The 24,360-nt window shown below is 41.4% G+C and overlaps 1 protein-coding gene across 2 annotated transcripts in view; it reads left to right on the top strand.

Annotated features, from left to right (window-relative positions):
* Window positions 1-24,360, top strand: part of PITPNC1 (phosphatidylinositol transfer protein cytoplasmic 1) — a 78,000-nt gene that overhangs the window by 47,414 nt on the left and 6,226 nt on the right. Inside the window, exons 5-9 of one of the 2 annotated variants that reach the window (XM_032706563.1) lie at window positions 2,675-2,746; window positions 11,793-11,888; window positions 20,080-20,235; window positions 20,959-21,022; window positions 24,124-24,242. In XM_032706563.1, the coding sequence (XP_032562454.1) occupies window positions 2,675-2,746; window positions 11,793-11,888; window positions 20,080-20,235; window positions 20,959-21,022; window positions 24,124-24,242 (507 nt within the window). The remainder of the gene's footprint in view (window positions 1-2,674; window positions 2,747-11,792; window positions 11,889-20,079; window positions 20,236-20,958; window positions 21,023-24,123; window positions 24,243-24,360) is intronic. The other variant, XM_032706562.1, reaches the window with a different exon arrangement.

The following is a 24,360-nucleotide window of genomic DNA, read 5'->3' as shown; positions in this document are numbered from 1 at the left end:
TTCTCGTGTGTGGTAATTACTGTTACAGGCCGTTAATTGCACTGAGTGCTCTCACGAGCCTTAAACCTCTCTCAGCTCATCCCAAAATTGAGGTGCCAAATATAGAAAGTTTAAGAAAACAAGCAAATAAACCCCTGAGAATATTTCCCTTGTTTGTTTTTAAGTGTCACAGGTATACTGGGGTATTACAATTTTTAAGGGGTTTATAAGACATCTAAAAAGTCTGGAGGTGACAATATAGAAGACACTTGCTTTGAGAGCTTTACACCTTAGCATTGAAGACACTGAAGATTTTGTACTATTTCGTAGAACTTAAGTCTAATTTCAAGTTAAGGATTGAATTTGCCACTATTTTATTCCAAAGAGGAACCTTGCAAGCTGTGGATACAGTGAGATGGAGAGCTGAAAACAGTACCTTGTGCATTCCTGAGTGTGCTGGGGATTGATGACCTCCAGGTCTGTGCTGGAAGAACATGGGCCCCAGGAGAGGCAGAGCAGGAAGGGAGTAGTGCTTGGAAGAAAAAAAATCTGCTCAAAGGTTTATTACCTATTATTCACTCCCCAGTTTGATTCTGACTGTTGCATAACAATTTTAATCCCGGCTAAGTAAATACGAGGCCACTTTAGGAGGGGGGAGAAAACCCAACAACTTTTTGCATGATGAATAATAGTCTTTTGAATGATGCATAAACAGTGTTCTGGTTCTGCCAGAGCCCTCTGCCAATTAGTCAGAGCGCAGCTGATGAATCATGAGACACATTCTGTGAAATGTTCAAAAATTTGGGCCTTGCTAAGCGTGTTCCTGAAAGCCAGCGAGACCCCCCACGGCTGCTGGAGCAGTGGCTGCCAGTCACTTGAGTTTTCTGGGAGATATATTTGCAGTGCAGTTACTTTTGGGTGAATTTTTCACTTGGGGTAAACCCATGTTACCATTTATAATCTCAAATTAGGTTGTCACAGTCCTCCATGCCTAAAACAAGGGAGGCTGACTGTGGGTGGGTTTACACAGGGTGACTCTGCTCTCTAATGAGGTGGCTTGAGGTAAAAGGCACTTATGATTCTTCTGTACTACTCTAAGGATCCTTGGTCTTTCCTTAGTGGTTTTTTTTTTAATACAAGGTTAGAAGATCTCATGTTTTAATTAGAGTTGAGATCCTGGGTCACAGGAATCAACAACTAGATTGAAGCAGTGTCTTGGTGAACTGCTACAGTCAATATTTGGGACAGCACCATTTCAGTGTCATGACCTGACTCACAGCTGGTGACCTCCAGGCAGTGACTGAAAACAGCAGGGATTTTTTTAGTAGCAAGGGGAAAGGGAAATCTGGCATTTGGCTTTATTCATAATTTCATCTGCAACTGCAGCCACGCCTCAGATCAACAAAGGAGGGGGGGGTTGCCTTTCACAGCACCTCATTTTGGGAAAACTCTCTCCCTTGTTTTTTAAGGATTGACTGTGGATGTGCTGGTTGAGTACTGGATATCCTGTGCTCAGAAGAAGGTTGAGCATTGACTTGTTGGGTGATATCCATGGAAGAAGGGATATATTTTCTGCAGTCTGCAGGGAGCTGGCTCCTCATTTCAGTTGTGCTGCAACTCCACCTGGCCTCCTAAATCACCTCTCCCTTAGTCATCAGCCCCTCCCTCAGAGCTCTCCCGCTGTTATCAAGCCCAAACTTGGGCCAAGAGCACCGTAGCCACTGAGGCACCGTGTCCTCATTGTATAACCTGCATGTACAGCACCTTAAAGAGTCATTTGCTGTAGGGGATTAGTGCTGCATCACACGAGGAACTGGCAGTTAATGCAAGGAAAGACTTGGTGACTAATGGTAAAGATGCTGAACTGGAGTCCCTCAGGGTTGGTTACACAGCTGCTCTGTCTGCCTACCTGCAGAGCTGCTTTGAAAGAAAAACTGTGACATGCTAAATAAAAGATACTTGAAGTATTTTTTCTGCTCAAATTATGTTGCCTAATATTATAAATTCTAGTCTTCATAAGAGAGCTAAGCTAAGCAATCCTCAGAAAAATAAATTCATTCCCATATAAATACAGAAATATTATCTTTAATAGAAAAACATTTGTATATCCTTGATTTTTTTGCATTATGGAAAGTTTATTTGGGTTTAGTTTAAAGGAATTTCCCCAGCAGCTCATCATCCATCCTAATTTCATTAATAGGAAATTACACTAAAATTCATTTCTCACTGAAAATTGTAAAAAGCCCTCACACATGAAAGCATTGCTGTCTGTTTGGTCAGGACCTGCAGGTAGTGAAGTGTCCTTGGCTTATTTTATAGGAGGGATAGACTGATCCATGATGAGGAATATCAAATTGCTCTCAAGATCCTAGTGAATTAAATTTATAATAAGGCATTCAGTACATTTGAACTCTTTGGCATAGTGAGCATGGAAACCATTGTATCTAGTTATTCCAGAGTGCCTTTACTAATTTATTTATACCTTCATTATAGTATTCAGCTTTTAGGTGAAATCTCTACATCCCTCCAGAATCATAAAACCCTTTGCTTTTATGTTCTGTGAACTTTTACATTTTTTTTCTTGAAGTAACCTGCAGAAAATAAGAAAGCTGATACCGAAGGGGTTGTACTGAATATGTCAGGTGATGAAACAAGGTGTATTTTTTATGTTAAACATATCTTTCTTCTGTTGCAGTGTTCCTTTTTGCCTAAATTCTCCATTCATATAGAGACGAAGTACGAGGACAACAAAGGAAGCAACGACAGTGTAAGTACGATGGCTTGGGCAAAATTAGATTTAATCCTTTTAGTTACCTGTGGTCTGTGTCTGGGGGTTGTGGGTCTCTCAGTTTGGGGAAAAGCCCCATCAGTTTGTGCCTTTGCCCCTCCCTGGGTGTCCTGGTCAGGAGCAGCTTCTAAGTGTGCAGAGGAGTTGCCTCTAAACCAGCAGGAGATGAAAGATCCCTGTACACACCTTCCCTTCTGCCTCTCCCGTTCTACTTGTTACTTCTCTGAACACAAGTTACAAATGTGAATTTAGTCCTGGTGAACGTTTATGCAGAGTAAAGAAAAGACTACTTTTTTTTTTGTGTGTGTAATTGTATTCCACTTTGTCTGTTTCACATAATTCTCTGTGGGTAGAGGGGGTCGAATTCCAAGGAGGTGTCAGGAAGAGCAAACAGGAAACTAAACAATGGTCAGAGATCTCAGTAAACAGCTTCAGGGGAACAGTGGGTGGGGACCGAGGTGATGCTTTTCACAGTCATTTACCCAAAGTTAAAAAGGTTTCGGAGTTACAGCTTAGAGATGAGAAGGACAATTAACTATTTAAAATCCTCTCTAGGGAAGGATGGGATGTCCAGCAGCTGCTGATCCAGGGGGGGCTCAGGAGCAGAGGGCAGGAGTTCAGTGGGGCTTCGTTGCTCAGGGAGCAAAGCAGAGTCCTACACCCTGCCAAAAAAGAGTAACTTCCAATAAAGCCCAACATTTAAAGGTTCAGCCCTTGGATTCACACACAAACACACTCCTCTGTGTTTCATTTTGGTTTGCTTTAAACAGCCATTGGCTGCAGACTTAGGGGAAGAAGTTTCTTGTAGGCATGAAATACAAGTTACAATGTCCAGAAAAGTGATCTGTAATACAGAGACCCCAATGAAGGAGTGTTTGAACCCGTTCTTGAGAAGGAAGAAGGCAGTAAAGCAGGTTTTAAGGGTTCTGAGACGCAGCCTTCCAGTGTCCTGGAGGTGTCCCTCCTGCAGCCTTGGTGAGGGGAAGGTGTTTTCCCTTCTGCAGGTGGGAGGCACATTTCCCTCAGCCTTGCTGTTAACGAGGCTGACAGCTGCTGGGCTGCTCATGGCAGAGTAATTACATGTACAAGAACAAGGTATCATTTGGAATAATGCTTTTGGCATACAGACACTTTCCCACTGGGAACATGACAGGGATCACCTATTACCCACCAGATACCCACAGCCCTCAGTCAGTGCTGCTCTGAGCCAGTGCAGTGAGCGAGTCAGAAAGAAGTGTGTTCCATTACCAGCTATGTGAGCATTATGTAATTTATGCACTATTTAGTGTTCACTTCTGCTTTTTGGCAGCACTTTCATTCAGAGCAAGCCCACACCTTTGGCTTTGGGAGGGTGCAGACTAGTCTTCTGGTACATCATAATGTCAGCAGTGAGCAGACACGTTCTGTGCTGCTGCCTGACAGAGGAAAAACTGAAGCTGTTGAATCAGTGAGTTTTCAGGGTGTCAGCTTGTGGCTGAACCCCTGTGAATCGAGCCCTGAACAGTACCCAGCCAGGGAATTTAAGAGGAAAGGGACACAGAGGTGGGATAGTCGGGTGATGTAAATCAAAGAGTCTCTACTCTGCTTGAATCCAGCTCTCCCAGTGTCATTTTTCCCAGAGTGCCAGGGGGGTAATATCATATTACCTTTATATTGCAGCACCTGAGTCACAGACTAGGCAAGTGTTTACCTAGATTAAGAGATTTCATTGACCCTTACTTGAACTGAGGAGGAAAAAGAGAAACTGAATTAGAGAGTTGCACTGCAGCCCTAATTTCCCTGGTTTTGTAATTCTGTGAGCTGTGCTATTCATGGGTGTGGACACAGTAAACCAGTGGAATATCTACATTTTTGTGCTGTTGATCCAATGCCCTTGATCTGGTGACACAGACGTGGCTGGTACAGCCCTGAAATGCTGAAAGATTCATAAATATGGAGAGACTTCTGTTAATCCAAATCTTGGAACTGGGACTAAGAGTCCATCTTGTTTCCATTACTCACTGAACAGGCTTAAACTTCTCTTAAGAACACACAAAGTGTATTTGTCCTTCGTGTCAGACAAGTTTAGATTAAATTTCACAATGTTTGTCTGGCTAGAAAACAAAAGGAACCAGTATCCATTCCTATAGATCTCCATAGATACACTATGTATTCCTTCATTGCAACTGTCAACCTTGGCTGATGAAGAAATAATTAATCCAAAAAAATACTTCTGTAAATTTTGCAGTTGTAGTGCAAAATAGACTGAATGAATATTAATGTTATGATAATGAGGGTAATAATGCATGTCTGATTTTAACTCAGCTATTTCTCCATACATTTTTTGAGATCATACAGGTTTTTTGAAATCTTTGATCTCTTCTTCATTTCCATGCTGTCTGGTAAAGTAGATATTGATTGTGAAAAGCAATAATTAGATATAAGGATACTAAAACTCTAAAACTAATTCCACTGATGAATGGAAGAAAGCAATATAAATGCTCTCAGGTTCCTGGTGTCATTTAGCAGGCTGGTATGTTATTGGAATTATTTTATTTAACATGTTGCATTGTCTGGTATAATTCTACCAAATTACTGCAATATATTTTAATGCAAAATTCCTCCTGATTTTCCTTCCTAATTGTCCTGACAGAAGATACTGGTGATAAATAATGATCACTCCTCCAGAACTTGATTTTTTTATGTCTTTAACGTTGTTATCATCTTAACCTATTTTAAATGTGTTAAAGCACTATTGTTCCAATCTGTTAAAGTTTGCACTTGATTTGCACAAATATAAACACTGACAGAAAGAACAGTGGACAATAATAAAGTCCTTTATTGAGTTAAAACCTTGTGTAGTGGTGCAGAACCATAAATCCATCCAGCTGTGATTTCAGTGCCCAGTGCAGCTGATTTTGCTTTATCACACGAGATGTTCCATGGCAACTCTCTCCTTGGAAAAACAGAGCCAGTGCTGGAAGAACACGTTAGTACATCAAATATTGTCCCTGCTACCTTGCAGTTTATAGCTTTGGTGACTGTTAGAAACTGGACCACGGAGTCAGGCAGTGTTTCCTCTTTTTCCTTTTTAAAAAGCCGAGTTCTTGATTTAAAGAGAAATTTTATTTTTTTATTTGACTTTAGTTCGAAATTACAAAATGGAATATCTAAAAATTAGAATGCTTTATGTCATGTAAATGCCACAGGAGGTGGGATCTGCAGGACACATTAAAATATTGCTTCCCTTTGCATCCCCAGCCCGTGACGTCGGTCAGGGCCGCAGAGGGAGCTGCAGGTGCTGCAGCAGAGCCTCAGTGAGCACAGACCAGGGGGAAAGTGCAGAGTAATCACACACTTCTCTTACCATAAGGAAAAATCAGCACTTTGGGAATTGGAACGTAGAGACAGAAAGTCTGTGTTTTGAATATTAAAACCACGCAGCACATCCAGGAGGATCCCTGAGGTTGCCCAAGGATTGAAATGGTCACAAATCCGGGCAGGAGGGGTGTGAGTTACTGCTTGTTTGGGAGTGAATGGGGTGTGTGCTTCCTAGGAACAGAATTCCTTAACCTGTGCTTTTATTTGGCCAGGTCTTTTCTTTATCCAGTCCATTGCATGGTCAGTATTTGTCACACAGGGCTCATTTTAATCTAATTGGTGTCTTGCTCTCACTTTCCCCCATCTCCTGTTCTTACTATTTCCATGTACACTACAGACACACATTTTGGGATTTTTAGTTTTACTGAGGAATGCACCAACTGTGCATGACAATGAGCTGTGTTGATTCCAAAGGATCCACCATATGGCTCCAGTGGATGCTGTAATCAATGCACAGTGATCTCACACATGGCAGCTCCCTGTTTTCCTTGGATGCCACACTCTAGTCGTGGGGAAAAGGTTTGAAAAGCAGTTTGTAGCTGAAGGTAGAGAAAGGCAGAGTGAGGACAGACACTGTTCAAACAAATCACTGAATCACAGAGACACTCAATTTTCCTGTTTGTTGCAGAAGGGTCATTATGTTTGACTGATTGCTGTTGGTTTGTTTTGATTTGTTTTTTAGTCTCAGAATTAATTGCTGCTGATATTTGGGCAGTGAATCTTTGCCATCTGACAGTGTCTGGGGAAAGCAAAAAAGTACAGCTTGTAAAATAATCCAAAGGTTGTCAATAATGGAAATTCACTGTATGTAAAACTTCCAGTGCCTTGCTCTTTGTAGCATAACATTTTTCTCTGGAAAACTCCGTGGCTGGGTCTTGATTATTAAACTGAAGTAAAATAAATTTTAGGTATGGCAGCTCACAAGAAAATCCATTTCTAGTTTGGCTTGGTTTAGGGTGGATTATTTTTCCATAGTTTTATCTCCTGTCTTAGTAACATGGAAGTAGGTTGTAACAAACTTGAATATAGCACATGGAAATTAAATGTAAATTCACTATTTAAAGCAACTGCCATGAAACACTGATTTAAGCTGAAAAGGATTCAGCTGTGCCCTGGTTTAGCCTCACTGCACAGCAGGATCTCATTCTGGAAACTGTCAAAAGGATTGCTGGGCATCACTCAAAACATGGCAAAGTCAAAGCCAGGGGCACTCTGAGGGTGCTTTTATTTGCACCTGGACTTTTCCTGTATTTTGGTATTAAATATCCATCGTCTCCTGTGTAATTTGCAGTGAAAAATCTTGATTTTGTAAAGCTTTCCCCCTCTAATAATTCTCAAAAAATACAAGCCAACCAGAGGAGAGGTTAGCCTGAAATTCCTCCTGTGTGAAGAGCTGTCTCTTTGTTGAACTCCAGATCGTGTGTCCCAAGCACATATGGCTCTCACAGAACATATGACAGGGCCCACACTGACAGGGAGTGTGAACAAGTGCTGTGGTTGTGCCTCTACATTTTGATTTTTCTAAATGAACTGCCGAAGTGAGTTAGTAAATCTGGCACTTGAACTAGATGTGAGTCAAAAAAACCTAATCCCAGTAAATATTATAGATAGTGTATCATGGTCTTGGAAGCATAGCTACTTTGACATAATGGCATAAAAATCCATTTCTGTGTCCAGAAAGTACAAATCTAAATGAGATATTTTGTAGGAGATGGAATAAGAGGGAAGTCGTGACATGGAGATCAAAAGGAGCAGGGAGCAAGGCTGCAGATAAATATGTGAGTGCCTCTCCCTCTCTGCAGCAGACAGGGATATTTCCTTGCAGTTCAGGGAGCCACATTTTCTGCTCTCACAGAGGGATTCAGCCTTTTCCCATAGAAGAATTGCTCCCAATTTTGTGTGTCCACAGAAATAGTTTTAGCCAGCAAACAGGTTTGAAATTGGTCAATTCCTGTAATCTTTGCCCAAAAAAAAGCAAATTAAGGGACTTTGGAGGTAGAAGAGGTTGGGGCATGACTTACTGAAAAGTTACACAATAAACTCCATGGATAAAGTTCTGAGTGGGAGTTCTTTTGGTTTAGAGCAAATTTTCCTTCAGAAAAACGAGAGCTGCAGTGCCCCAGGTGACACAACCTGCTCAAGGTGCTGTGGCAATACAGTGCCAGGGGTTCTGGCCCTGGCAATCTGAGGAGATCAGAATTTCAAGGTGGAGAGTATATTTTGTGCCTTTTTTTTGATGGAAAAAAAAGGATTATTCTTGCAGTCCTTGCTGCAATTACACCCCTAACACGAATTAGCTGCCTCATTACAGGCTTCTGGCCACAAACTCCTTGTGTCTGGGCTGGTAAAAAAAGAAACCATTTTGTGGTAATGAACAGAGCTGAACACCTTTTCCAGCTGGTAATCCTTGGATGGCTCTTTTGCTCTTGAGGGCACAAAAACCAACATCACAAGAGAGGATCATGTATTATGAAATAAAGCCCAGCCAGAGGCAGGGATGTGACACTCCTGGTAGTGCAGATGAACAAGGAGTTTGCCAGAGTGGGTGGAATCGATGGATTCAATAGGATCTGCTTTTATACTGTTTATATCCAGCCCAGGTTAGCAGTGGGGATTGGCCCTGAAAGTTAAATTTTGGATTGACTACATCTGAATGGAATTGAAGCCAGCAACTTAGCCTGAAAAAATAGGGAAAAGAAGCAAAATGGGAGAGAAGCTTGTAGAAAAGATGATGTTAAATTTGCTCTTGACTTCCCCTCATCTCCTAACCTGAGTTTTTATTCTGGCTGTGGCCACCTGGGAAAGAGAGTCACTAGCCAAGGGTGTGCCAGGATATGTTATTGAAGGGCATGAGGGAAATTTAAATACCTCAGGACTTACATTTCTGCAGTGTCCTGTGTGAGCTCTTTTTCCTGAGGTACCAGGATCATCTGCCAGAGGGGTTTTTTGTGTGCTTTGGTTGGTTGATTTTGTTGGTTTGTTTTTTTTTATTTTCACCAAGAGAAACCACTGACAATCATAAAGAACCAGTTGAAACCTTTCTTCCACTTTCTGTCACTCCGTGACGTGCTGAGATCCATTCCTGTTAGGAAGAGGAAGTGTATAAATGTTTGTTGTAAAAAAGCTGTCACATTCCTCTTCCCCCCAATAAACCCAAAACCCACAGCAAAAAGGACACTTCAGCCTGAATGTTGCTCTTTGTTTTCCATTTGATTGTGTATTTCAATCTCAATTAATTACTTGGCTTCCAAATGTAAAGCCTGTCCAGTTCTTTCCAATATAATATTTAATATTCTGCCTTTCTACATCATCTTCTTAAGGATACAGATTGTTCTCACCATTCAGTTTCTGCACATTTGCAAAGACAGTTGCACAGATTGGGAGCCTTCTGCTTCTTTTTGTGGCCTTTAATCTTTTCCCTTAAAACTTTTAAATTTCTCCAGTCTCTTTGATCACAACCACAATAAACCCATCCTCCCTACAGGCTTTCAGGCAATCCCACATTCTGTGGCTACGAGAGGCAATAAGAGAATTAGAGCTAAGAAAGAAATCAGTCTTGTTCTCTAATGACTTCTTACTTTCCACTGCTGATAGAATGAGAAGATTAAATCTCAAACTGCAAATCTTGTGAGGACAATCTGAGAAGGGGGAAAGCATAAATGATTAGACAACAAGTTCTGCTGGCAAAGAGAAGTGAAAATGTCATTCAGCAAAGCTCTGGAGTAGAGGGAATGGTCAGAGACAGCCTGGGCAGCAAATGAGGCATCGTTGAAATGGTTGAAAAATTCCTCCTGGTTTTGACAGATTGGCAAAGGCATCTGTCATCCCCACTTCCATCACAGCACTTGAAAGAGAGGAAAGGAATTTAGAGCTATATTCTAAATGAGGTGAAATATGTGGATCAAGCCTGGGACAGAGGAGGGCACATTTCTTTGGATAAGATATTGGGTAATAATCCCCATTTAGGGCCTTGCAAATGTGCAGAGATTTACATGTGCTTAAATTTATGAGGCTTGTACCTAAACCATGGACAGATTCAGAGCCTCAGCTGACCTGTTAATGTCCATTTAAGAGCAATCTCCATTATTTTGTAGAGATTATGGTGAAAAGGATCTTGTTCCAGAAATAGTCCAACTTATTTCGTTGCGAGCTGCTCTGTATTTCTGAATTTGTTTAGGAAAAAAAGCAAGGGAAGAAGCTTAGAAAAAGCGACCTATATTATATACATAAAGCCAGCAGTGATTTACATCAGTGTACCCAATTCAGAGAAGGAGCACTACAGGGGAAGGACGTCCCAGCTCCAGTTTGTTCAAATAATCAGCACAATTTTTTGCAAAGCAGGGATCGGAGAAGGAGGACAGGCACACAAATAGGCTGTAGTTTCTCTTTTTCAGTTTTTCTGCAGTGTCAGATGTGTGAACATGTTAACATCCAGCTCAATGAACATGCAGTGCTGCCTATTTCATTCACTACCAAGACAAGTTAAAATTTTAGAGTCAAAACTTCAGCTTTTCCTCTACTTGAATTATGATTTCCTGAGCAATGTTCTTCTTATCAGCTGGTTCCTGTGTTCACTGGAGTCCATTGCTCACTTCAAATTCTTTAAATGGGCAGCTGCATTGCTTTCAGAAATAATAAAGTAGCATTCTTGTTCCTAAAGAGTTGCTGGCATTTTGTATTTTTAACTGTTCCTCCAGGATGAAATTAAATGAAATTAAATCAGCAGAGCGTTTGCTGCAGTTATTTAAAGAGGGGGGAAAAAAAAGGAAAACAAAAATATTTATGCTTCCTGGAAATGTCAGCTATAGAACATTGTGCCCCAAAGGAAAAAGCACATCATGAGCTTGTTACTGATCCTGACAGTGGCTGCACAACTTCCCTGAATTTCATGGCACTAATTCATGGCAGCCTTTAACTCAGCACTATTTCCACGCCTCAGAATTATGAGAGAAACGTATTGCAGACACAGTGTAAGTCACATGGGTCACTGAGATGCCTAAATAATTAAATTATGGACAGAGGCACAGAAGGAGACTGTGCTGCAGCTGCAAATGACCTGGATTTTCAAAATATCCCCATCATTTGCCTTGCATAGAACAAGAGACTTGGGGTTCCAAAGCAGGTCCTGAAGGATTGAAATGAAGATAGATGGGCTCTGTGTGTGCACAGATGGATAGGGGGAGCTTGCAGCTTCCACTGAGGCAGTTCAACCAACATTTGGAGTCTCAGTATAACAGCAGCTTAGGCTGAGTGTTCACAGCAAACACCTGCACTTTGCTGTAGCCCTCAGAGTGAGAAGGTCAGAAACCCCCTGAGTGCAGAGAGCTGGGGTTTTACACAGTGATGGGCTCTGGGGCAAACACTGGAGAACACAGTAAAACCAATCCAAGATGGTGGCTTTACTGTTTGGAACCAAAGTCTCCATCCAGAAAGTCCAGGGAAGAAGAGCAGTGGGAGCAGGAGGTGCTGAACACAGTGTGTGCAGGAGGCTGGAGAACGTGACCGTGTCCCTGCAAAACCCTGAGTGTCTTACACGAAGCTGTTCAGGCACAAGCCTAAAATACATTCTGTTGCAGGTCATTGAAACTGCTTGTAACCACGACTCCAGGTGGATTTTGTGAGGGTGTTGTTCTGTCACAGCCTTGAATTTCTTTAACTCTTGCAGATTTTTGACAAAGAAGCAAAAGACCTGGAGCGAGAGGTTTGCTTTATTGACATTGCCAGCGACGAAATTCCCGAGCGCTACTACAAGGAATCAGAGGTAAGAGACAGCCTGGTTGTGAAGTGGTGAGGAAGGGAATGTAAGAGGCTACAGAAAAGCCTGGATAGGAATCAGAACTATTTTTATTTTAGTATGAAATCTTGCTGGTCAGTAGTATTCCAAAAGCTATCCAGCAGAGGGGAAGCAGCAGCAGCCTCTCTGTCTGGATTGCCTGACACGTTCCTTTGCAGATGATTCCTTTTGAAATGCTTCCCTGCCATTATCAGGAAACATCCTGTGCCAGACCTTTGATATTCAGCTGAATTAATCCAAAATAGAAAAGGCCTTTTCTCTGAATTATGAAGCTCAGTGAGGAGTTTGCAGGTCTGAGCAGTTTGAAACTTCCCCGTTGGCCTTATTTGCATCCCACCCCAACTGTTAAGTCCTGCAAAGTGCCCAAGCCCAGCAAAGGGCAGATGTGCTGCAGTGACAATGGGGCTGGTGCACACAGTGATGACACAAGACCAAGAGGGACTGAAGCAAACTGCAGACTGCAGCAGATCTGCCAAAAAGCATCAATGGCAGCAGGCACAGCCACTCTCCGAAAACTCCCTTGGAAGTTGCTCCCATGTATATTTGATGGAGCCTGTCTCTGAAGAGCCCGTTTCTTCTGGGTCAGTGCAATTCACTCTTTGGAGTCAGCAGCCACCATGCAGATGAAGATGAGGTCTCTCAATGTTTTAATCTCGGGGCTGAAAAATGAGGGTTCACAACAGGCAGCTCGAGAGGAGTGATGGGATCTGTGCTCGCATTTAATTTGGGAGATATGATTTGTCTCTGGAGCCAAGTCTATATTCATAGCTGGCAGTGAGTATGGCAGCTGTTTGACTATATAAAACGAGACTACAGAATCATTTTTAGGATAAAAAGTGAAGACTTGCCAATAAATGTATTTCTATACTGTAGGAGACACGATTTTCAGACTAAAAAAGTCGAGTACTTGTTATCTTCCATTTATAGATCCTATTTCAAATGTTATGTACAGGTCATAAACCAAAATTGGGTCTCCAGTAGAATGAAAAGTAGTTCTATTAGTTTCCTTAGATAATGAAACCCATCTGTTTAGTACCAAAAATTATATAACACCTCATCAAACAGCTTATTGGTCCCATCATCTTATCAGAACTCCAAGGATTCTCGCTCCATTTAGGAATGAGCTGCTATGGAATGGGTCAGCATTTGGCTGTGCTTTAAAGAACTTTATGTGAGAGTTTTCATCTCAGCCTGTGCAATTCTAGAAATTATAATCACAAAGGTAACATCCAGTTTTGCAACTTTCCTGCCCATTTTTGATAGTCATCTATTAAGCATAATTTCCATATGATTAATCTCTTGGTATAGAAAACCAGCCTCAGCTTGAGGGAGAAAAGAATTTCAGAGTCTTTGTGTTGTTATTTTGAAGACAAATCTAGAGACCTGATTCCAAGCAAAATGGAATTTTATATGGGTTGAAACAACAAAAATAGCCCAGCATCTGTTGTTTTTTCTGTACTGATGGATGATTTGTCTGTTGACTACCAAATTCTGTTTCAGAAATCATACAGAACAGTAAGAACACCTTTAGCATTTAACTGTGCACATGCTGTAATTGAGTTAATAATACTTGAAAATAGTGTCTCTTCCAAAGTTTACAAACTATGGGGGTTTTATGCTACCCTATGATGAACATGAAGCCAAATCCCCATTTCTGATGAGGCCTCTTACATAATTTAGGCACTGTTAAAAGGTTTTTAATGTTTGTAAATGTGATTTCCGGCTGTTTTCAATCAGAACAGCATGAAAAAGTAATTCCATGCAAATGAGAAAGGGTTTGTGTTTCCCAAGTAGCAGCTTCAGAGATAACTAAACCCAGTTAGTGTAAGCTTTTGAAATGTATTTTAGTTGCACTAATAACTACAGTTTGGCTGCTTTTAGGTCATGTAATCTGAACTGATACTAAGTTTAAAGATTAAAGGCAAAGTGCAATCTTCAGGATTTACCAATTAGATCCAACAGGATAAATGTCCTGACTCCCACCCAGAAAGACCAGTGGGAACGATTTTAACTTCAGGCATGGCAGTAATCTCTCCATTTCAGGGGCTCTTTCACAGGCTTAAAATAAAGCAAGTTCTGTATCAGGGTCAGCATGTTTGGCAGCTTCTAGAAACGAGCTTTAAATTGCTTTACATCCTGACGAAAGCTCGGCCCTCTTCAATTATAAATATACTTCAGTTTTTAACAGCAAATGTCATTATTTAGCTGCATTACTGTATATTAGAGAGTGGCTTAAATAATTTAAACCCTTCCTACACTACTTGCACTGCTTGCTCTGTGTTGGTGCTTATGAGCCTGACTGTAAAGGGACAGAGTTACCACCTTCCATTTTCATTTATATAATAGTGATTCACACCCAAAAAGACAAAATGTATAAACCACCCTCATAAGTGTAATATTCCATTTGAGTTGCACAGCTCATTCTGACTGGTGCTGGTACTGATGAGAGAGGAAAAGTGTTCCATGAAAACGTCCTGGCTGTTGAAGGGAAATGATTGAATTCGACTTTGTGCATATTTGCTTTTCTCTCCTTCTAAATATTAACTAAAATTGAGAAGTGAAGAACATAGTTAGCTGGAGGCTTAAGGAGAACTGTTGTTTCATTGAGGAACACTTTAAGGGAACCTCTGCCAATGATACCGAGGGATCTCTGGAACAGAATCATCCAAGTGATTGGAATTCCCTTAAGGATGGAGGGCTTATCTGGCAGTGTGAGCGCAGAAGGACCGAAATCATCGAGTCAACAGTGAATCAGAAGGCAGTTTTGTGAGCTATTACAAACACTGACAGAGTCCAATTCTGTCTTCTGTGGAGGACTCATTTCTGCCCTTGCAGAAGGCTGTAGAAGGCAGCAATTCATGGGTCCCAAAGCACGACTTCATTTTAACTTCATGACCATCTACAGACTCCACCGTGAAGCAGCCACGTCTGAAATACAAGATGTGCTTTTTGCAAGCACGGTGCTAAAAATCCTTAAACTTTGAAAAAGTTTAAATTGGAGGTTCCAAATGGAGTAAGCTTGAGTGTGGATCCAAGCTGACAGGTTCGCCTGTTTGTAAGGAGCCACGTGTGTTCCCAAATCTGAATGTACTTACTGCACTGAATATAGAATTTTGTGTTTCTCTACAGAGCCTGCAGGTGAGAGTAGTTGTACATTTTGTAAAGTCATTTCCTTGTGACTTTACCATCCATGAATATGTATCACCAGCCATCCTGTGTTCCCCATATAGACAGACATATTTATCTGAATTACAGAGAAGAATGAAGCTGAGCTGAGCTGAGGAGCGAGAGCCTCCAGTGAATCATTCCTGCAATGAAACATTGACCGGAGCCGGGAGCCACTGAGCGAAATGTTCTGTGCAAACATATTCCAGTTCTCAGAATTAACAATGTTTCATTTCCTGTTTATAACAAAGCAATGGAGAGCTGGACAAATGGAATAAACTTTTTCAGGCTACCTCCAAACACAGGGATTTCGTGCAGCTGCTGCAGTTTTCTTCTGCCATTGCTGGCTTTTTTTCCTCTAGCACAGCAGCACTGTCCAGCTTAGCACAGTCCAGGTGCTTTCAGGGTGACACAACCTCTGTCACATCACAGAGTGACAGTAGCTGAAATAATCCAGCTGCCTCAGCCCCCCGTGAGTGTGGGCACCGTGTCAGCACAGGAGTTCAGTGCAGGATGTTGCAAAAACATGAACATTTCCTTTTCCTTACTCTCTTCAGTTCTGAGTTTATGTAAACCTGGCTGGATTATCATATTTTAATGCCTCAGAACTGTCCCAATATTTACAATTCTGAAGTATTTAGCTGGCTCTTCCAGAAAATACATTTTAATGGAAGTTTTTAAAAGAGCTCTTAAAAAAATGACTCTCCATAAATGTCTGTAGTAACATCTTTACATCAACAAATCTTTCCTGAGCCTTGGCTATAAAAGCTGAAATCCAAAACCTAACAACTCCAGCTGATGCTGAAATGCCAGATCACAGGTATTAAAACCCATGAAAGGTTGGTGCTGAAATTCAAGATCAAACAAAATGGTCTTCAGCTTAAAGGGGGAAAAAATTGACTGCACTTCAAAAGCACCGTGATATTGCAATAGGAGTCTGAAAAAATTAACCCAGGCATTAAAAGGAAGGAAGGAAGGATCTCTTCCAGGGACATCTGGGTACTTCCAGTGAGAAAACAGGATGCATGGCATGAGCAGCATGTTCAGCTTGGGGACCTTTGCCCAGGCTGAAATGGCCACCCAAGCACCAAGGGACTGTGGAGGCAGGGGACAAGGCTCACAAGGTGTCCCACAGAGGCTTCCAGGTTGTGGACAAAGGGGTGTTATCAGCTGCATCTTCAAATCATGTCTGAGAGCGGGGCAGAGCCAAGGGCAAACGTGCCCCCTGCAGATTTGGAGGTTTTCTGTGAACAACAAATGTAGTTCATTGTTTAACTTGAAGTACAAAGTAACATTTAACAGAATTAATACTGAAAAGTCATTGCAACAACCCAGTGTTGGTGTTTGCTTCCTGGAAAGGGGGGTGAGGATTCCGTGTCTGATGCCCATGACGTCCACAGTCCACGAGGAAAGTAAAGTAAATAAATGCTAAATGTTAAATAATAGACTCTCCAACAAAGACCATGTTGAGCCAGGACTTGTGGTCTAACTAATAAAGCCTGTGAGAGTGCTAAGTTTGAAACCATATCCAGCACATTGGGGCTTTTATTTCATTGTAATTTTACATTTTATTCTCAGCTAAGCCCAGCTCGTGGGTTATGATGTTTCTGCTCTGTTGGCAGAAGTGCTATTTTTAAATCACTCTGCACCTGGCAATAATGTATTGCAAATACAGAGTAGGTTTTGCTCTTCTAGCAAAAGGATTTGCCAGATGGGCTTTCCTAATAAATTGTGTCTGATAAAAGGACGAGAAGGTTATTTAAACAAAAAGATTTTAGCTATGCCATTACATTTGAAACAGATTGAGGATTTTGCCAGTAGATAAATTAAGGGGAAAATAGTGGATAGACTCAGTATTCTTCGGATGATGGCTTCTCTAGGAAGGAAGGCATGGATGGCTAAAAGCAAAAATAAGGCACACACAAAATTAATTATCTAAAGAATAACATAAAACTGGGGCCAGAGCAAAGCTCAGCTTGCCCAGTTTCTAGTCATGGGCAGAATTGTTTCAAACACTGTGCCATGAGTCCTGCCTAGAGAAGCAGTGCTGGGTACCAATATCATTTCTGCTTGGTTTTAATAGAAAATGTTCAGCCCTGCTTTATTGCTTCATGTTTTTGGTTTAGAAGGACCTTATAGGCCTAATTGCAGAAAGGATTCCAGGCTGTGAGTCCTAATCTGGCAATTTGACCCCATGAGTTAGGCACAAAAAATCATTCATGTCTGAGTTCTCACTGATTTCAGGGGGCTTTGAAACAGCACTGAAGAGCAGAAGATGAGCAGTCCTGGTCCCACCATGTCCCTCTGGCATGGCATATTCTCCATGGCTGTGACCAATAGCACAGGCCTGGAAAAAGTGGAAATACATGCAAAATATAGAGAAGAATATAGAGATTCTTCTCCTAAATACTTCCTGGTATGAACTATAGCTGAAGCAGTTGTTGAGACAGAATTTGTGTCTTTCTGAAACAGTCTGGGATGTTTTTAAACACCTAATTTTTTAGCATCTGGGTAGATAAGCCCAGTGATGTTCGTTTTAGTGATGATAAAAATGATAACAGCTCACCTCTGTCGAACATTTGTGCCCTTCAAATTGATGGCCTAGAGGTTGAACCCTCAAGTTCACTTTGCCTCATGCCTCTCGTCCCACTGCTTGGCTTCTGTGCAGCCTTTGAGCCTCAGCCCCCTGAGCTCAGTAAAAAATTATAAACACCTCGATCTTTCCCACAGCAAGTCTGGAAATCTGCCCCCCCCCCACCCCCCCAAGTCCTGGCTTCCATTCATCAGTCTGCAGTTCCACAGTACCAATATGTTAATGCTTTCAGAAAGGCAGGAATTTCCCTAAAAGCTCTGGGATGTGAGTTGCCCGGACGGTCCGTCATCGCCTGGCTCTTGGCTTGGAGCTCTGCAGCCAATTAGTGACTAATCTTCGTGTCCTTCAAGAGAAAGGGACATGATGAAGGGACAAGAAGGTGCCATCTCTGGGTGCTGTGACAGGGGAGTGATGTCAGGGATGAGCTGCATTGGCTTGTGGGCCACCAGGTTCAGGGTGATCCCCACTGTGTGTCCCCTCGTCTGGGTTAAACTCAGCAAAGCAAACCAGCCCCGAGGTACAAAAGCTGTGACTGAGCAGTGGGACAGGGCAGTTCCTCCTGATTTCATTTTTATTTATAAAGTCTCAATCCTTGATCCTGACTCAAGTTGATTACATTAAATCCCTTTGGACTGCACTGAAGTTATTCCATTACAGATCTGGTTACCTCTGAAGGGATATAAAGTACAACACTCAGAATTATTAAAGAGTGTGTCTGAAATGCTGAATCAAGGCACTGTGTGTGTGTAAGGAACAGCAGACCCTGCCTTATGGGAAACTATTTTCCCTTTCAGAAACACTTATTTTACACTTGGAATATTTTGCAGGGATGTTTGAAATCATATTTTCTGTAATTATTTCTTTATTCAAGGAAGAGCCTACTAGAATGTTACATCTTTCTGAATATTATGTCTTACTTCTTCCCTATTTTTTTCTTTTTTATTCGTATTATTTTTCTGCTGATTGCTTCAGATCAATTAGAAAACATCTCTTTCAGCCAGAAAATATCCATATCCATCTGAGGTTGAGCTGTGTTGGGTGAGAAGATTGGCAGCATGATGTGACCATGAGCTGTGCTGCACAGGGGGGTGTTGCTCTGATATACGATGACACTGAATTGTTTTTATGGTGATTTAACATTGAAACCTTATTATACTGTGAGCCTGAAGTCTCCACTTAGCAAAGCCTGTGTCAGCAATAAAAGCAATGACTTTCACAGAGGGGAAAGACTCTTCACCTCATTAGGGGTTTGTAGAGGAGCTTTAATGGCAGAGCTTCAGTTTATGGGTAAAACCAGAAGCCAAGTCAGGAGAGGAACATCAGGAACAGGAATGCTGAATGATACATAAACTCACACTGGATGAGAGAAAATTAAGGTCAGAGTAGTCTTATCAATTTTTTGTTAGTTTTTCTCCTGATTATCTTCAATATAGCACATAATTAAAGCAGATATTTAAATACATGCTTAACTGCTTTTATAGCAAAGGATCTTCCCAGACCTCAGCTTTGGGGAAGGAACACAGCTGAGCACTGGTGGTTATTCTTGAGGAGAGATTTTAGAAACTCCACTGTGAATTTTCTAAAATGACATTATTTTCAAGTTCTGAAAAGCAGTGCTTAACTGTAAATTATTTCTATTTACAAGATATAATTAGCAGGATTGGACATAAAGGGAAATGGAATTATACCAATATGGAAAATAACACTTTGATAGATAAAACTGCATCTTGTACAGATAAAAGTAAACTTTAAAGATGAACTAATGTCTTTAATGGTTTTATGAAATTATGTTGTGATTTCAACACCAATTTCTTTGATTTTTTGGTTTGTGAAAGAGAGGCAGAGTTGGAATTACTGTTTGCCCATAACCAGAGACTGCTAAACTGGAGGACTTTCCTACTGAGGTGCCCACGTGTCTGTACAAGTTCCCTTCAAACTGGGAATGACATTGTCAGGGTCACATCAGTGCTGAGGTGTCGAAACCCCAGTTTGCCACGATTTCAGGAAGATGGAAGCAGGTGGAAAGCAAAGAGTCATTCACACTGAGGGAGAGTGGAAAAGCAGGCTCTGAAGAAGCCACTTTTTGTTTCCCAAGGCCATAAATAACCCTTGGAGAGCACTGCACTGTAATGACTTGCAATAACAGATTTTCCTATAGCAGAAAACGTCCCAGCTGATACGACTGTCAGTGCATCTCCAGGAATACTCTGCCATCAACTCACTGCCAGGGTTGGATTTTAGGATACCCTAGTGCTTGTTTAACTCAATTCCCTGTTCATTTTTCAAGATGTTTGTTAGCATGGTTTAATATTTTATGTCTTACCAAAACATTTACTTTAGCAAGCTGACAAACACGACTTCCCTGCCTGCATTTCCCTGTTTGTTTTCTTTGTTTTGCAGGATCCCAAATATTTCAAGTCACAGAAGACTGGGAGAGGCCAATTGAAAGAAGGCTGGAGAGAGACCCACCAGCCAATTATGTGCTCCTACAAACTTGTGACTGTGAAATTTGAAGTCTGGGGACTTCAAACCAGAGTAGAGCAATTTGTACACAAGGTCAGTGAAACGGGAGCTGTTTCTTACCCTTCACATAAGCAGAACTTGAGCACACACAGGAATGTGGCTCTGGTTTTGGAGAGGCCTGGGAGCTCAGCTGAGTCCACTTCAGACCTCTCTCAAGGTCTGAAAGATCTGGAGTAGAGCCAGGGAGTTCATCTCTGGGTACAGACTTGACAAAGCCTGGAGCTGCTCAGGCCTGAGGATGAAAACAACTATCCATAACATTCTCAGTGCTGGGACAAATATGTGAGCTAAAGTATTTTTGAGTATACATGAGCACTGGACATGTAGCAATGAAGTGCAGAATTCCTTACAAACAGGTAGTGGGAAAGTTTTCCAGTCTATTAAACAATGAATTAATGAATGGCATTAACAGCCAAATGATAAGATTTTTCCTTCCACGTGTTTAAAAAAACTAAGAAGGAAAAAGAACTGATGCAGAATGTCTAACTGGCCAAAGATTCATGGATTATATACACATTCCCAATGGATTGCATGCTAGTCAAGGCCATGCTGCAGTGATCCAGTGTTGGCAACAGATCCATTTCTAGTGGGAGACTGGACTTTGAGCCCTTCCGAGCCAGCACCTCTGACTCTGCAGGGCATGACCTTTCAGACACAAAACTATCACAATGTTTTTCACTTTCAGTGGTGTTGAAAGTCAATGGTGTTACTTTTCTGAGGTGTTTTGTTGCTATTTAACCCTTTCCCTGTTTGCAGGTGGTCAGAGACATCCTGTTGATCGGTCACCGGCAGGCGTTTGCCTGGGTGGATGAGTGGTACGGTGAGTGTGCTCCAAGCTTGGCCCATTTCTAAGGGCTCATGCAAAGCTCAGGACAATTAACAGCAGATTTCCATTTGATTTCCTGGACCATCATGTCCAGAGAGGTTGTGGACTCCCATCCAGGTTGGACAGGGCTTGGAGCAACCTGATCTAGTGGAAGGTGTCCCTGCCCATGGCAGGGGGTTGGAATGAGATGGTCTTTAAGGTGCCTTCCAATCCAAACCATTCCATGATTCTGGTCATCAGGTCTTACTGTAAGTTGTTCATGAACAATGAACTATGAGATGTTCACAGTTCCAGGAGGTGGAACTCTATGCAGTTTCTCTGGCCCTCTTGGACCTCATTTGCAGCAGGTTCTTTGTAACCAGAGCAGGCTGGATTTAGGCAGCCAGGAGGCAGCATCCAGGGATGCCTTTCCATCCCAACATCTGAGTGTACCTGCCCCAGTGCCCTCACCCTGCACTGCAGGCAGGGAGGAGCTGCCCCTGCCAGGGAAAGAACCTCCTTCAGGTTTGCATAAAGCTTCTTAGAAAGGCTGCATTAACATGCAGTCATTTCCCTACTGCAAGCTCCAAAGGCCTCTGATCCAACACAATTCCAGCTTTCTAGGAAAGTTTTAAACTACTAATGTGGATTGCAACAAAGAAAAGGTGGAGCTTTTCTGAAAAAAGGGGGATATGAGCATAAAGCCTGCTGGATCTGATGCAGCAGCAGCTGCATGCAGAAAGTGTTGGGAATCCATGAGGCAGCCCTGGGAATGGGCACTTCCAGTAGGACAGAGTGATCTGAATATCAAAGAAGTCAATTAGATTGAATGAAATAAGCTCATGGGGTTATTAAGCCTTTTAGATGTATTTTCAATAAGACATATCCATCATCGTAGATACTCATCAAACAAGTTCTGAGGCAGTCCTGTAACATGTAATAGGAGTTTGGGAATATATTTAGAATGTTTATTTAGACCCTCCTTAAGCTTCAGGAAACACCAATTCGGGCATTTTTTAATTTTAGATTTTTTTCTTTTCTTTTTACCTGAAACAGAGTGATCCATTTTTTCCCCTGTACAAAATCAGGGTAACTGATAACTTTAAATAAAGCAGCCTGACTTCGTGTAAAAATTGAGCCCATAAATTTGCCCCAAATCTACCTCAAAAATCTATACAATGAGACACAGAGAATGTTACTGGGAAGCAAAGTGTCAGCTGTACTTTAGCAGAGTTACTGGTAATGATGGCAAATGAGTAGCCCTGAAGTTAAACTGAATAGTTTAGCTCAAAAACATTTCACCACAGATTTTTCCCCTCCTAACTCTGAAATCACCCTGTCAAAAATACTCTTTCCACAAATGAAATACTGTGGTACACAATTCCCTCGTGGATTTTTACTGTCATGGTGAGACTTTTTGTTAACTAATACAGTGAACTTTTAGAGCTTAATTATCAGGCAAAGTACAGAACCTAAAAAACATGGCCCTGCTAAAACAGATGTGAAAAAAAGACTCAGTGTACAGCATCAAAAATTTAATTTTTAAAGTCTTTTAACATCTTTAAAAAAAAAGTTTGAGAAAGACCTGGAGATGATGGGAGTCAGCTGAAGTGAATGAAATAATCAGTGTGATAAACAATGTGTTCTGTTGTGGATATTAGTGGCTGGTTGCTGTTACTGACACTGTAAGTATGAATGTCTTGTCATTAAATTTACTGAACTATATTTAGCTTTATTATGAAGAAATTCTATTCTCTCAGTGTTGTTTACTAATAAAGAGCATGTTCTCTGCTTGGCACAGTGCATCCCAGCATGTTACTGACACGGCTTCTGAGCTTGTTTTTCTTTCCAGATAACACTAAAAGACTGAAAAAGCAGGAGTTAGTGGTATTCCATGTTTCCTTTTGATCAGAATTTTGGGCTGCATTTCTTTTTACCGATGAATTATGACACTGTGCTGGTGATATAATGGCTGAGGTTGTGTCTTTCCTTAAAAGCTGCCTCATAAAATGCAGCAGGAGCCTCCTGGCGCGGAACAAGGAGTGGTGTGATACCAGAATTTGCAAGTCCTGGTGGCACATAATAAACTTGAGAAAAATGGGAGCCTCAAGAGCAGATCACACTGTGCAGGACCAAAGGGGCACCCATTTGCAAGTCGACTGTGCCAATAAAATGCTCTTTTAAGTGTCAGGAGTAAAAAGTTGATGGCTGCTTTTATGAGGCTCCGAAGTTACCAAACCCTTGTAAAGAACAGACCAAAATCCTGACACCATTCCTGTTCTGACTCCTGACTCCCAAGTGGATTTATTGAGAGCATGGGAATACTCAGAAGAGTAAGGTCACAAGTCAATTATTGGATTCTTTATGTTTTTAACTGGAGTTGTGGTTGATGACAAATCCTGTTAAATCTGTAATTATTGCCTAGTGTTACAAGACAGACTGAGCTGGTTGGACACCACAGCCAGGCCTGGGCAGTGGGAAATGATCCTGCTGGGGGGATCAGCCTGATTTGTAGGATATTTCTAATTCTTATAATTCATTAAATTGCTTCAGGCTCCACAACTTGTAGTCACTAATGTAGTCACTATTAATTCACTTCCCCATGTAAGTGTTAGTTGCTGCAATCTGAGCTGGGGGGATTCTAACACTTAATTTGCTGGTTATGAGCTGTACAGTGCAAAGATAACGTGAAATCTTTTTGCCAGTGCTGGAAAGGTAAGTAAATATTTATAGTATTTATAATGTTTTCTATCCTTTATTCCAAGGGATCTTCTAAAATCTGCTTAGAAGATCTTGGCCTTTGCCAAGGCCTGCTCCTCAGTGCTTCCTGCCTACCTTACATTACACAGACACTCCTAAGCAATTTCCACTCCTTCCTGTTCTCTGGCTCCCTTTGACTTAACCTCCTTGCACCTTCCTTGGCTGACACAACTACCTTTATGAGGCAATTTTCATAAAGCTAGTTGCTCCTTGCTTTTTAAAAAAATCCTTTGTTGGCTTCCGCTGAAAGACTTTGTGTTCCTAGAACCTTCTCCTTAAAAAAAAAAATTAATAAAAAAAAAATTAGGTTTGCACTGAATCAATGGAAAATGCCAACAATTTTGAACTTTTTACAGATATGACTATGGATGATGTTCGAGAATACGAGAAAAATATGCATGAAAAAACCAACATTAAAGTTTGCAACCAACATTCATCTGCTGTGGATGAAATAGAGAGCCATGCCAAAGCAAGAGTAGGTCAATTTTTAAAACATCCTCAGCTAATACACCTGCACAGACCAGAGGAGAGCAACCAGCTGATCTTGCTGACCAGCCAGTGGAATTTTGGGGAGTTTTTGCTTCAGCAGGAAC

Source organism: Chiroxiphia lanceolata, chromosome 19 (assembly GCF_009829145.1).
Source record: "Chiroxiphia lanceolata isolate bChiLan1 chromosome 19, bChiLan1.pri, whole genome shotgun sequence".
Lineage (NCBI taxonomy): Eukaryota > Metazoa > Chordata > Aves > Passeriformes > Pipridae > Chiroxiphia > Chiroxiphia lanceolata.
This window is presented reverse-complemented; position numbering and strand designations above follow the sequence as displayed.